Raw genomic sequence first — 14,472 nt, 5'->3', positions numbered from 1 at the left:
TATATATATATTTTGTATATAAAATATTTTGAATACTTTGTTATGTTTTGGGTTTAGTTTAATCATTTATTTTAATTCCAGTGACCAAAGTGACTGGTCCATGCTGGAAACAGGATTAGAGGAAAAGGGATGTGTTTTTCTGCTTAAAAAACACTTCAACTGATCTATACATATTTTGGAGCATGGGCTTGAAATCCGGCACGTGGTACTGACTCGTTATTTGAAACCTATCTTCTCCGTTCATGTGGCCTCGTTAGGGAGAGCTGGCCAAGTGCTGTACTCAGGGTACCTAGTTCATCACATGTCATATTTATTCATTTTTCAATTCTGCTTTCACCTGATTCCCTCCACTGTTAGGGCCCAGCTGTGTTAAACAGGGAAGCGATTGGAGTGCAGAGGGAGAAGTGCTGGGCTGCTAGTAGCCACCTGTGGCAAGTGGAGGAGCCAGACAAGGTTAGGAGACTGATTGATAGAAAAAGATTGGACCTTAGAGCAAAACAGGAGGATGAAGACTTGGCAGGCAAAGTTCCGGGGCTGGAGACAGCGGTGGAGGTGGCTACCAGCGTCGGAGGAGGTCTGCACCCAGGCACAGACGTATATGCGTGTAGGGCATTTCCTACACTGGGAGTCCTGCGGGCGGCAGAGGTGGTGGGAGCCCCTTGGGGAGAGGAGATGAGAGGGCTGGAAAACGGGAGGAGAAGGCAGGCCAGTGGTCTGTGTAGGTCTGGGAGAGAAGTTACAGGGCACCTGCAGGCAGGAAACACTGGGACAGAGCACACACAAGGACGCAGCAGCCCTCGAGAGCCTGAGATGACGTCCAGGTCTCACTTTGGCCAGCAGCCTAGCTGATGCACTGAAAGGGACTACCATTTCGTAGGGAAAAAAACAGAATGTAAACACTGAATTACCCCTGTATTGTACTGCAAGCGCATGGGGGGTTAAATCGGCGCTGCACAGGGAAACATAATATGGGTGCTTTCTAGTGTTTGAGTGTTTCACTTGGTAACCTCACTGATGTTCTTCTAATGTATTGCTGTGCACGTGAGAAGGAGTGCACGTGCGTATATATGGTTTAGGTTACGCCAGTGCCCAAACTGGTATGTGCTTTTTCTGCAGAGGGAGACAAGGCATACTTTTGAAGCAAATAAAATGTAAAAGTGCATGAGAATGCAGTGTTTCATCTGAATTCCACAGGAAAATATCTTCTGCCATGCCTTCATTTTCCATCTCCAAAATACAGATCTCTCTCTGAAATAGTCCTACATATAATTTTCTTTTCCCCAGTAGATCCTCAATTTACTTTCATGTTTTTCTTACTCAGTGAATCAGAACCATTTAAATGACCACTTATTAAAAGACTTTTTTGGAATGCCATTTTCAAGCACTAGTAGGGCCCAAATGTAGTGAGCAAAGACATTTTGATTATGTGTGACTATCTAGAGATATTGAAGTACTGCCGTACTGTGAACTCTCAAGATACTTGCTATTTTTCTTGAAATCCAAGCTTCTTTGCTATTATTAAAATTTCTTCTATTTTTAAAATATATATAAATATAGGAAGCCATATTCTAAACCTTGATTGGCAGATGGCTTTGAATGTTTGAGTCCTAAAATATCCAACGCAACTGAGTGATGAAAGTAATCCTACATTTATTAATGTTGGATCTCCTGATTTTTAGAACAGAATGACTTGTGATTTCAAATGCTTGAACCTGGTCAATCTGGATGTGTTTGCATTCAAGTGATCAATCTTACAACTTGGCATTTGGATGTTCTTGCCCTATTGAGCACATTTTCAAATTTGGTCTAATCACTACGTTTTCCATGCATACTTATGAAGTTTCCGAACCAGTGTTCTAGAAAACTGGGTTATTTCACTAGAAAAATAAATTCAGAGTTCATTTTGCTGAAATTTATCATTATTATCCTCCACATGACAGGTATTGCTGAACAGCAGCACTGAAGAGGGCTATAATGACACTTCTTATTAGCCCAACAGGGAGCACCGCTCTCTTGTTTCTCTCTGTATATGTACTCTTACGCATTCAAGAGCTTTTTGGTAAGATGTAAATTTGTCATTTGTCTAATTTGATTCTTAGCTGAAGAATGATTCTGCTTTACAAAGTCAAGATGTCCCCGTCTCTGCTTTTCTTGACTTTTTTCCTTTTCCCTTCGTTACATACACAAGCTAAGCTCTGAACGAAGCACTGTATTAGAGCATTGCTGGCTTGCCCCTGTCTCTAGAACACAGCACAGAACCGAACTGCAGATGATCTTTTTCACACTTGCCATTGACTTACTTCAATAAAAATATTCTCAGGTCTCTAGGAGTCTGGCACTGTATTTACATTTTACGTACAGTGCTCTCTTGCCAGTGTTGATGCAAAGAAATCTTTTGCTTTGATGTTGTTTTCCACTTCCTCTGTCGCGAGTTATCATTCGCATGCGATGGGCTCACGTACCCTTTCAGCGTGCGCATGCTGGCATAAATAAGCAACGCTTCTGTTTGGGTTACTCTGGGGACAGCGTCTCTGTGAGTGAAGGACTGGGCTCATCGGCTTTAAACAGCCTTATGCTTTGTCTTTCTGAACGTATTTGCAGTCTACAGAATTCCTTTTTTCTGCTCTGGCAAATCAGATCCTTGATAAAGGCCTAATCTGCCCTTTGCATTAGAGAAACCGCTGCAACCGCAAGTTCACTATCTGTGTTATTTCATTTTATCCTCATTCTAATTTGTTCTTTTTCACGCCTCAGAGGGCCAGGCTATTCTTTCTATGCTCATACATTGGGTAAAAAAAGAAGTCTGCTGTTACTCTAGACACTTCAATGGCTACATCTAACAGCATCTTGAACCACGGTTTTCACTACTCACAAGTTAGCAAAGACAGACAGGTAATTGGCACGACTCCTGAACTATGTGCCAGCACAAATGATTTCATTTTCTCCCGTTATATTCCTGCTTCTGCAAAAATATTGCAGGGCTGTCCCTGTTGTCAGGAGGTCCCTGGCAGTTGCGGCTGCTCGTTCCGGCGTGGCCGGACAGACATGGAGACGAGCACAACCGTCCTCTTGAGCTCTCAGCCTCTGTGAGCCACGGGGCAGGAGCGTTCCCTGTGGCCTCGCAGCACGCGCGTGGAAGAACAGGGGTTAGGCGCTGGAAGGCGCGTCTCGGCAGGGGAGGACGGAGAGATAGGAGATGGCCTTAGGGGCAGGGTGGGGAGAGCATGATGCTGGAGCAGAGGAGGTAGCAGAGTGGGTGGTGGAGGTGAGGGAAAAGAGGAACAGCAATCAAGTCGGCTCCAGAGGGGTTGGGAACGGAGCTCTTCCCAGTCTTCTGATTACCTTGGGGAACAGAAACTGCTAGTCTGGGACAGAAAGTCTTTCTGCTATTTTTTTCCTTGAAGGTTACTTGCTGCTCTACTAGGTGAGCCGAACTACAGGTTTTCTCAGTTTTCTGTGGGGAAAACAAGAAAAAGAGAGACTAAAAAGGATATTCCTTTCCTTCAGGACTCTAAGGGAGGTACACTTTATAACCAGTAAAAGACAGCTGCATATACTGTTCTGTAAAAAGGTGGTAAAAACATCCTTCTATCAAAACATGCTTTCCCACAGGACTAAATGGGTGATCCTTGGTCTATGTTTTCTCTCCCATACCAGTGAAAATAATTTTTTCAGATTCCCAAACCCTCTCTCTCTATAAATGTGTACATCGATGTCTAAAACTTTTTTTGAAAATGATGGGCTGATTATGTTTGGGGCTTACTAATCATCGTATTTTGGCTAGGCAGGCACTTCACCCTAGTGAAATGCTGCTGGGTGCAGAGGATTGGTGGAGTGTGACAAAGGTTATACGTTCCTGTAGTTATTACGTATGTGTAGTTATTCTTGTCCCTATCTTTAATTTGTCCCAAAACTATTGGGCATCAGTGCACTTTGGTTGAAGACCAGATCACATTTAGAAAGTAGATCAATAGGAGCAATAATGCCAGCTCTCAGCCAACCAGCTGGACTTTTTTCCACGTTTCCTATTTCCATCTGTCTTCCCCCCTGGTAGTCCACCAAGCTCTCTTAGGAAAGTCTAAGTGAGTTTGATTCAGTCATTTTATGATTTATGAAAAACTACAAATTTTTTTTTGTTTGACCTCAAAATGTCCAAACTTTAGCATCTCAAACTTACCATATGTCTCCTACTTTGGAGATTTCCTTGCTAACTTATGTCTGGAAAACATTTAGGTTTGTAATTTGATTCATAATAATTTTAATAAGGCTCTGAATGGTTTCAGACAGTGATTGGTTTATGTGTTCTGTTTTTTTTTAAATACATATTGTAGCAAGGAGAGCATTTATGAGAAAATACCATGGCACTTAGATAGGAACCACAGTGGCTTTCACCCATCATACCAAAATAACTTTTTTTATGTTCACCTCTTTTCTATAGAGAGAGAAACACATGGGACTTTACATACTCATAAGCATAAACAGGTGGCTACTAGGTGCCTCTACTTCATGGGTCTCATCAATACAGAAACTAAGTATGCAAGGCCACATGGCTCTTTAGTTACCTATGTAAGCATTCCGTTGCCAAAATTAAGAAAACCAGCAGAATGGGAGGTGAATATTTTTCTGCTCCCAACCCTGACAAAGTCAGTCTGCCTGGGCCCAAGGGGCTAATCAGTTGTCTAGTTTTGTATGAGATCTGATAACTATGCTTCCATACGAAACCTGCTTTCCAACACAGGATGCCCATGAGTTTGTGGCTGAAATAGATGGCTTACAAATAGCTTCGTAGTCCCAGCAAATTTAGTAGAGCCTGAGTCTGTGGTCAAACTCATAGAGAAGAATGTTTCTCATACCTGTCCGTTGCCAAATATTTCAACTGGGAATGTTTTTTTAACATAGCTTATGAAGGTTTTTTAATGCAATTCTGGAGGTTTTCTGGGGGCAATAGACGTGTTCCTGTATCACAGATGGGTAAATATAGTTATTGCCTTTGGGATACATCATATATATTTTAAATATATTTTTTATGAAGACTATTTCTACTTGCTTTCTCCCGGCAGTGCCAGGATATGATGCCCATCTTGTGCTTGCAAAGCATGACACCAGAACACTGTTTGGGGGATGCTGTCTTTTCCACAATTTCAGCTTATCAATGGTGCCTTGTTACTGCGATATTTTCTAAATGCTGATAAACCAGTTTGTCTTGATCTGCACTGACACCTCCAGTAGTGATTAGGACTGGGGTAGCTAACTTGCTTGTTAGTAATTGTTAAAATTGTTAAAATAATTGTGTTAAAAACATGTGAGAAATATAAAAAATATCAGAAAGAGATAAAACAGTGTGTTGAAGTTGTTCTTTGTACTTGTGCAGCTACATTCATGGATGGGGCTTCCTTGCAGCCTGGAAAAAAAGCTTGGAGGTTTTTCTGTAGTGCTGCAGTGAGGACACATATGTAGAGTGTGTATTTGCACAAGGGTACTAATTTTACACAGGAAAAGCTAACTGTCATACAGACAACCATGAAGGCATAGAATTGCACAAAGCAGTGAAGTAGGCACAACTAGTGACTATTTCTGCAGTAGATCAACCAGGCTATTACTGCTTAGGCTGCTGACAAGCAGAGCTGTTAGTTCCCACAGTTCCTAGTGGTCTCATGGGATACCTAGAACCAAACATGCCCAATCTGGTGACAAATTCAGTTAAAAGCTATTCAACAGACTTGAATCTGAATAATAATAATAATAATTATAATAATAATAATAATAACAGAACATAATCTTAATAATATCTCCTTCAACAAGAAGGGTGTTAAAGCTATGATGTGAAAGTAGTGGGTGAAGCAAGAATCACAGCAATTCTGGGGCGGGGGGAAAGGCTGTTGTGGTGGAGGGAATGGTTTGATGTTAAAGAACACAATCTTAAGGAGCCCCTGCTTCCATGCAGGTCCCTCAGTTGTGTTGATTGTGGCCAGTGGGTGAAACTTAGTAAGGGAAAAGGTGTGGGAGAAAATAAGCAATTTGGACATTATTTTTAACTGAAGCAATCCCCTGATCTGATTTGTTAAACAATCCCACTATCAGAGGAGATCTAGAGAAGGCAGTGAGTGTCTTCCCAACATCTAACAGGAACTGTGTTCTGGCAGCATCCCACCTTGCTGAGACCCTGGTATCTGCTGGGGCATCCTTCCCTTTTCTCATACTCTAGTTCCCACAAGAAGAGAGTAATATCCAGTGTGGACCCAGCTCCCACACTAGACAGCTGGAGGCAGGTGGATGGGACACTTAAACCTTTGTAGACATGGCAGAAACCACTAATGAGATGTGGAGCTGCCATGAAAGTCTCTAGTGGTGCCAAGGAGCACTCCTTGAGTCCCCATCCCATGCCAGGGTGGGAGTATTCCTCTACCACAAAGATACTGTGCCCCTTGTGTGGTCCAGGGGAGGCAATAGTGTGGAGCAGTGGGTCCATTGGGTTTCTGCTAGTTGGCTTTGGGAGAAGGAAGGAGAAAAGGCACCAGTGATCAGGGAGCTTGGCTGCTTTGTCATTGTAACTGTAGCCACCAGCTAACTTGTGTGAGTCCCCTTGGCTTGCAAACTTGGCCTAAGAATAACCTCTATGTTCAGTTATATTCACTCGGAAGCCAGCCTTAGTCAATGCCTGTCCCAGGAAGCTGCAATGTAATTCCACAAGGCAACATTCACACTGTGGCGCCTGGGGAAGAAGACAGCTGAATCACACAGTTCAGCTAAACCCCACTGTTTAGTCCTCTCAACCTTCCACTTCATCTTCCTCTATAAAGACACTCACGCAAATATAGAAATGCACACATTTTTCTTGCCATGTGGACTCTTAATGAGACAGCTCCAAGGGGCATGATTAACATGAGATAATAATGTCCCTAGGGGATAGGGAAGCTGAGATGCAGCTTCTGCCTTGCAGAACTTCAGCGCTTTAATTGCCTTGTGATGGCCACATTGCTACAACATCCAAACTTTGAATTACTCCATCTGGTGCTCTGGGTTATCAGATACGCTAACATCAATTTCCTTTGCTCATTCTTATCTGTAGGTGCTACTTTTTCATTTGTGATGTGTCTTTAAACATCCTTGGTCTAGGAATCCCCAGTCTGTGTGTATAAGAATGCATAGTACAATGTTTAGCCAGAAACTTTATCCTGCATTTCACTGATGAAATTTCACTGTTGCTCCTCCTCATACCATGTCTCCATTTTTTTTCTTAAAGGTTGATTTCCTGAGAAGACAGATAAAAATTTAAGATGTTTTTTCTTTTTTTTTTTCTGTAGCAAAGAAAATAACTTTTTTCTCTTTTTACCATGGACGTAAGAATGCTGGATGTCAGAAATCAGCTGCAGAGTAGAAAGGGCTAATTCCAGCCGTCTATGATTTCTATTGTGTAGTTGATATTACCTTTATAGAGTCACATTTCTAGCAACCAAACTATCAGGTATGAATTGTTTGATGTGTTTTCCTCCCCATTTTTATTGCATTCATGGTCTAAAATTAGTAATATCTTCCTTTATATATTTCCCTTCTTATAACGCAAGTTTTCTGTTCTTAGGTCTTTATAAGGTTGTGGCAGATAAAACTCCATATGGCAGCATTGAAGAAATTACACGAAAAGTCTCTATTGGGCCAACAAGATTTGGCCATCCATGTTTCTACAGCCCTGAGGATATAAAATTGGCAAACCTCACTATCAAACATGGTGAGCAGATCACCTTCAACTCTGTGGAAGAGGTCAATGGAACGATGGCTGTGAACTGTGGTGTGGTCAGAAATAACCAGTCTCATTCATTTACTTTGCCCCTTTCACAAGAAGGAAAATTCTACGAGTGTGAAGATGACCAGATATACACCCTAAAAGAGATTGCAGAATGGAAAATCCCTAAGAGCAGAAAACGGATTGTCAAACTTTCCAATACTTTACATACGTGGGACTCCTCTAGCCTACTTCCTGAGAATTTTGATGGCTGCTTGATTCTCACGCCTGTCTATGAAGTGCAGGCAGTAATGAAATGTAAGTAGGAATCAAAGTCAATGTTCTGTTCATCTCTATATAGCAAAATATCCTTCAATATATAAAGTTTCCTTAAAATAGGCAGGAAGGATTCAGTTTGGTCAAAAATTCCTGACCCATATTTGCCACTGATATTAGTTTCAAGATGAAGAAAGATAAAAATATTGCCTTTTTTATTCCTTTATCAGCTGTTAATTCAGATAGTTACCTTGTATTTCTTTCTGTTGCCATTTTATTGATCACTACAATTAAATCATCATTGCAAAGAAATACATTGCATAGTGAAAAAGTGGAGCTTAGGTATTCTGTTCAGTTTCAACTTTTCTTTCTTTGTGTGTCATACTTCCACCATGGAGAAGCCACTTGATCATTTATGGCTATGGCTAGGGGGTAGAGGAAAAATATAGATGTATGTGTTGTAACACACTCAACTACCATTTATTTTTCAAAATGAGGATGCTGCAGAATGTAAAACATACTATTTTACTCTATTACAGAAACAAATATCAATAGAATATAAATAGAAAAGACTTATGGACAATTTCTGAAACCTCTAGGTTTGAGGAAACAGGAATATATTAGAAAACCAGTATCTTTAAAAGCTGTAATTTATGTTATGAGTTTTTATTAAAAAACAAAATTATTTTGTTCATAGCACGTTATCACTGTTCCAGCTGTTCCACCAAAAAATTAAAACTGCTGGGTTCTGTTCTTACTAATGTCTATATCTATGCCTTACTTTAAATCTGTAGTGAAATTAGTCACTGGAATAAAATTAGAAGGTGTGCAAGGGTATAAGTACACAGTGAAATGCTCCTGAATTATGGTGACTTGAATAGCCAAGCTGCAGTAATGACCTCTTTGTGCGTGCATAGCGTACCTTCTCTGAACTGAGATACCTACCTAAACAAAAAAACAGCTTAAGACAAAATGTTTCACTGGAAGTGTCCGAAAAACGTGTAGACGAGGCACTTCAGGACATGGTTTAGTGGGCATGGTGATGTTGGGTTGATGGTTGGACTTGATGATCTTAAAGGTCTTTTCCAACCTTAATGATTCTGTGGTTCTGCGACTCTGTTTGACCTTGCTTGAGGACAGCCCAGGCAGTAGATGGAAAATTGCTGCAATTCTACATGTTGATGCACCCATCCTGTTAAAGTTTGCAGGATAGGAGTTTAGCTTTTGTGAAGGTTTTGCTGCCTGTTGTGTTTACTAGGAGCAAACCAGTGAGCTCCATAGAAATGAAATCCTCACAGAAATATGTAATTCATGAGAATATTAAGCTGGAAATCTTTTCACAATCGAGCTTTCTCTGATCAATGATGTAAGTAAATGGATAAAAGAGAAAGGAAAAAAGTGGAAAGATACTGTTAGCACAATATGCTGTAGAATCATAGAACGGTTTGTGTTGGAAGGGACTTTTAAAGGCCATGTAGTCCACAACCCCCTGCAGTGAGCAGGGACATCTGCAACTAGATCAGGTTGCTCAGAGCCCCGTCCAGCCTGACCTGGAATGTTTCCAGGGACGGGGCATCTACCACCTCCGCGGGGAACCTACAGTTGTTAAATGCTTATCCATGAGACATTCAGCTGTGCTTGCTATGTGATTTAATGTGTGAGTTTGGAAAGTATATCTTCACAAGATAAAGTACTTTGTTTTCTACAACTCTAGCTAGATTCAGGAATCTAGCCCACCTCCTGAATCTCCTGGATTCACTTAGGTGTATTCCTATAGCCACTTAAATATATGTGCAGAATCAATAAGAATTTAATGTTTCTAAAAAGCTTTCAGAAGATTCAGAAACGTTGGGTATTCACTTGTCTTCCAATCAGATATTCCAATTAGAGTTGTATTTATTGATTTTCTTTCACCCATTTATGTTTCATAGTGTGCTCAACATTTAAGAAGCATTAAATATGTCCTAAATAACTATGTAATACAAACTTGAAAAGAAAGCTTCATGGTACATGATTAGCTACTTTCTAGTGGACCATGAAAAAAGGATTTTCTCCATTTTTAGAAGAACTATAAATAGACACAAGATAAAGTATAAGAAATATTATCCATATTTCAATATAAAAGATTCCTGATAAGAGGAATAACAGATTACACTTTCACAGGCTGTGGGCAGGAATTCTCTATACTTCTATTTTTTAATAATGGACAAATTCTGTGTGTGGAACTCCCCAAAATGCTCATAGAAAAATTTCATTTTCACTAGTCATTCCTCCTTCATTGACTTTCCCTTGTGGTGCTTAGGATGCTTCTCACATGAAGGTGTCAATGTGAGAAAAGCAGAGTTGGAATAAACAGATCCTGAATCACGATCATAAAACTATCGTATAAAATACATCTGATACCAAATTTTAGGTATAAAATATTGGTACGTTCTGCTGCAAAGGAGTGTGAATCCAGGATATACTATCCTTGTGTGCAGGTCTATGCAAAATAAGTCTTACTGAAGAGAGTCATTAAATATTATTTGCTTGTTAAATTTTACTGCCCTGGTCAGTGATCTGTGGTGTCACTGATCTGGAGCCAAATTCTTAAACAAGCCTTAATTGCATAGTCAGCTTTGTGCTTGGAAGTCTTGCATCCAAAATTTTGCAAGTTCAGTTGGGATAAAAGAGTTGTCGTTCCTGTCAGACTGTTAAACACAATGGCTCAGTTCTGATAGTGAATAAAACCAGATGCCACAGAAAAAGATCCAAGAGTTCCACAGAGGACCACTATACTAGAGATTTCTTCATTCATTAACAATAAACTTAAAGTTTGTTATACATAGATTTTTCCTTCTTTTCAAAGTTATATTATTTCCTAATAATTATAGATGTTTTCATTATTCTTATAAATATCAAAATATCTTGTTCATTCCAGACTTGACACAGCAACATGTGTTAATGGGTTCAGATGCTATTTATCCATTAAAGATGTTAATTTAGTGGTCAATGGCTCAATGTCCAGATGGAGATTGGTGATGAGTGGTATATGAGGGGTCTGTGTTGGCACCAGTACTGTTTAATATCTTCATCAATGACACAGGCAGTGGGATTGAGCGCACCCTCAGCAAATTTGCAGAAGACACCAAGCTGAGTGGTGCCGTTGACATGCCTGAGGGATGGGATACCATCCATAAGGACCTGGACAAGCTCAAGGAATGTGAACATCATGAGGTTCAACAAGGCCAAGTGCAGGGTCCTGCACCTGGGTCGGGGCAACCCTTGGTATCAGTACAGGCTGGGGGATGAAGGGGATGAGAGCAGCCCTGCTGAGAAGGACTTGGGGGTACTGGTGGATGAAAAGCTGGGCATGGGCCCAGAATGCCAACCATATCCTGGGCTGCATCCAAAGAAGTGTGGCCAGCAAGTCAAGGGAGGTGATTCTGCCCCTTTACTCCATTCTGCTGAGACCCTACCTGGAATACTGCATCCAGCTCTGGAGCCCTCAGCACAGGAAAGACATGGACCTGTTGGACCAGGGTCCAGAGTAGGGCCACAAAAATGACCAGAGGGATGGAACACCTCTTTATGAGGACAGGCTGAGAGAGTTGGGGTTGCTCAGCCTGGAGAAGAGAGGGCCCCAGGGAGACCTTATTGCAGTACTTTCAGTACTTAAAGAAATCTGGAGAGGGACAAGGCCCTGTAGCAATAAGACAAGGGGTGATGGTTTTAAACGAAAAGAGGACAGATTTTGACTAGATAGAAGGAAGAAAGTTTTCATAGTGAGAGTGGTGAAACACTGGCCCAGGTTGCCCAGAGAGGTGGTAGATGCCCCGTCCCTGGAAACATTCCAGGTCAGGCTGGACGGGTCTCTGAGCAACCTGATCCAGTTGCAGATGTCCCTGCTCACTGCAGGGGGGTTGGACTAGATGACCTTTAAAGGTCTGTTCTGACCCAAACTGTTCTATGATTCTATGATTCTATGTTCCCCTACCCATTTCTTTGGAGAAATCATTTACTATGCAATAAAAGAATAGAAATACTCAAGAAAAAAAGTTTGATAAGATAAACAACTGATTAAACTTGGAGGTGCTGTGAAAGATAGTGAACTATATTTTTCCCCTTTCCTTTTTCTTAAACTTTTGTTCACTTACACACCTTATTCTCATCTCCTCTTGTTTCGCTCTTCCTTTGTGAGGTCTCCTGCATATCTGATAGCCATATATCTCAAATAAAAACAGTTAAACTTTGGCCCTATTAATTGTGCATGTTAACATATGAAGGTGCACACCTCAGGGAAGTTACTTTTAGTATGTGGCCAACAGGACATGTATATTTTATTCCAATGTCAGTTTAAAAACAAAAACCAATGTATTTCTTTTTCTTTTCAGTTCGAAAGGACATAGTTCATATCCTCTCAGATCTAGATGTTGAGGTCAAGGATATAACAGACTGTTCCGATATTAACTCTTTCCTTCAGCCACTGTCTTTGGAAGATGTATTTGAGAGAACAAGCAAGGAATTTCCTATGGTTGCTGAGATAATGGAAGGACCTTCAGGAAGCCAAAAACCTTATAACTTATTGCATACAGGGAAAGAGATCATCATCTACAAAAAGTACCAGGCAACAAGAGTCTTAGCCTCTGAGATCAGAAGTGATTCTCCCAAAAGACATTTTTTAATCCCTATGAGCTACAAAGGAAAGTTCAAGAGAAGACCTCGAGAATTTCCAACTGCCTATGACTTAGAGATAGCAAGAAGTGAAAAGGAACAGCTTCATGTTGTAGCAACTAAAGCCTTTGATTCCCCTCATAGAGAGCTTTTTTCTGTTTCTGTTGGAGATCAATTTCTAGTTCAGCAATGCCAGACTAGTGAAGTTCTGTATGAGGGAAGAAAGAAAGTCATAGACGTTTTAGCTTGTGAACAAATACTAAGTGATACATATAAGAAAGTGCTCCTCCCTATGTACATGGAAGGTGGCTTTGTGGAAGTGATTCATGACAAGAAACAGTACCAGCTTTCTGAGATTTGCAAAGAATTTCGTTTGCCTTTTAATGTCAAAGTGTCTGTGAGGGACCTTTCTGTTGAGGAAGATGTCTTGGCTGCTGTGCCTGGGCTGCAGTTTGAAGAAGAAATCACAGACTCTTATTTGCTGATCAGTGGCACCAGCAGTCCAGTGGAGAGCTGGGAGATTCCTGTATATCGCTTAAACATGTCAGTCCATTTGCTCAGCAAAGATATCCAGACAGTTGTACCTCCTGTGACTAAGACAACAGTGGAAGAGATCAGCGAAGAGCAGTACTATATGGTGCGAAGATATGAAAACCAAACCCTTCATCCACCACCCAGGCCTCCCAAAAAGCCAACGACACTTTCACCAAAACAGGTTTTTGCAGTCCCTAAGCATGGCATGTCTGATGTACTACAGGCTCCAAAGGTAAGGTATCCCATCTTGTCTTTGAATCTCTTACAATCATAGGTCATGTTCTGTTGGTTTACAGCCTCCATTTCACTGGTGTATCCTTATGGCATGTACACAGATGGCTCTCAGTTCCCTGTAACAGGCAAATTAGCCATTATAGACAACAATGGCTAAAATCTCCAGTGTGTGTTAACTGATCCATGAAAAACAATGGAACCATGCCGACTCACAGCAGAAAGCTTGGCCGTATAATTTTGCATGGATAATCCTTTACTGCATCAATGCAAAAGTGAAGAGAAAGACTTGAAGAGGCTGTACTTAAGTCTTTATTAAGGGGAAACATATGCTTTTGTGATGTAAAGATAATTTTGCTCAGCTGGAAACAGCAGAATTAAATTCACAGAAAGTTCAGTTGTATAGCTATTTTTAACTGCATGATTTTGCACTTACCCAAGTGGCAAATAGATTTGGAATTAAAAGGGCAGCCATTTTAGAATAACACTTGATGTTAAGAAAGAAATGCCCCTTCTAGGACAATTTTCTTCATTGCCTTTTAAGCAAAGGCAATGCAATTTTTCATTAATTTCTGTGTTGGGTCTGGCTGAGATGATGTAGTTAATTTACTTCACAGCAGCCAGTAAGACACTGTGTTTTGGATTTCTGACTAAAACAACATTGATAACACACCGGTGTTTTGGCTGTTGTACAGCAGTGCACCCACGGTGTCAAGGCCTTCTCTTTTTCCCAGGTGGCCTGCCCCACACCAGCAAGGAGGCTGGGGGTGGGCAAGAGGTTGGGAGGGAACACAGATGGGACAGCTGACCCCAGCTGACCAAAGGGACCTTCCATGACATGTAATGCCATGCTCAGCAATAAAAACTGAGGGAGTGGTTGGTCTGGGAAGGTAGCCGTAGCTGAGAGACTGGCTGGACATCAGTCTGCTTGTGGGAGGTGGTGAGTGACTGCCCTTACATTGCTGGGTTTTTTTATCTCTTTCCTTCACTTATTTAACTGTCTTTATCTCCACCCATGAGTTCTCCGCTTTTGCTGTTATCATTCTTTCTCCTGATGA

General features: G+C 41.0%; 1 protein-coding gene across 1 annotated transcript; it reads left to right on the top strand.

Annotated features, from left to right (window-relative positions):
* Positions 1-357: 357 nt before the first annotated feature.
* LOC104628132 (protein THEMIS-like) lies at positions 358-13,415 on the top strand (the record flags this gene model as incomplete). Its single annotated transcript, XM_010296621.1, has 3 exons — positions 358-604; positions 7,580-8,038; positions 12,370-13,415. Coding segments are annotated over 3 exons (1,752 nt in total), but the record flags the coding sequence as incomplete, so codon positions are not given.
* Positions 13,416-14,472: the final 1,057 nt, after the last annotated feature.

This window comes from Phaethon lepturus, unplaced genomic scaffold (genome assembly GCF_000687285.1).
Source record: "Phaethon lepturus isolate BGI_N335 unplaced genomic scaffold, ASM68728v1 scaffold1001, whole genome shotgun sequence".
Taxonomy (NCBI): domain Eukaryota; kingdom Metazoa; phylum Chordata; class Aves; order Phaethontiformes; family Phaethontidae; genus Phaethon; species Phaethon lepturus.
This window is presented reverse-complemented; position numbering and strand designations above follow the sequence as displayed.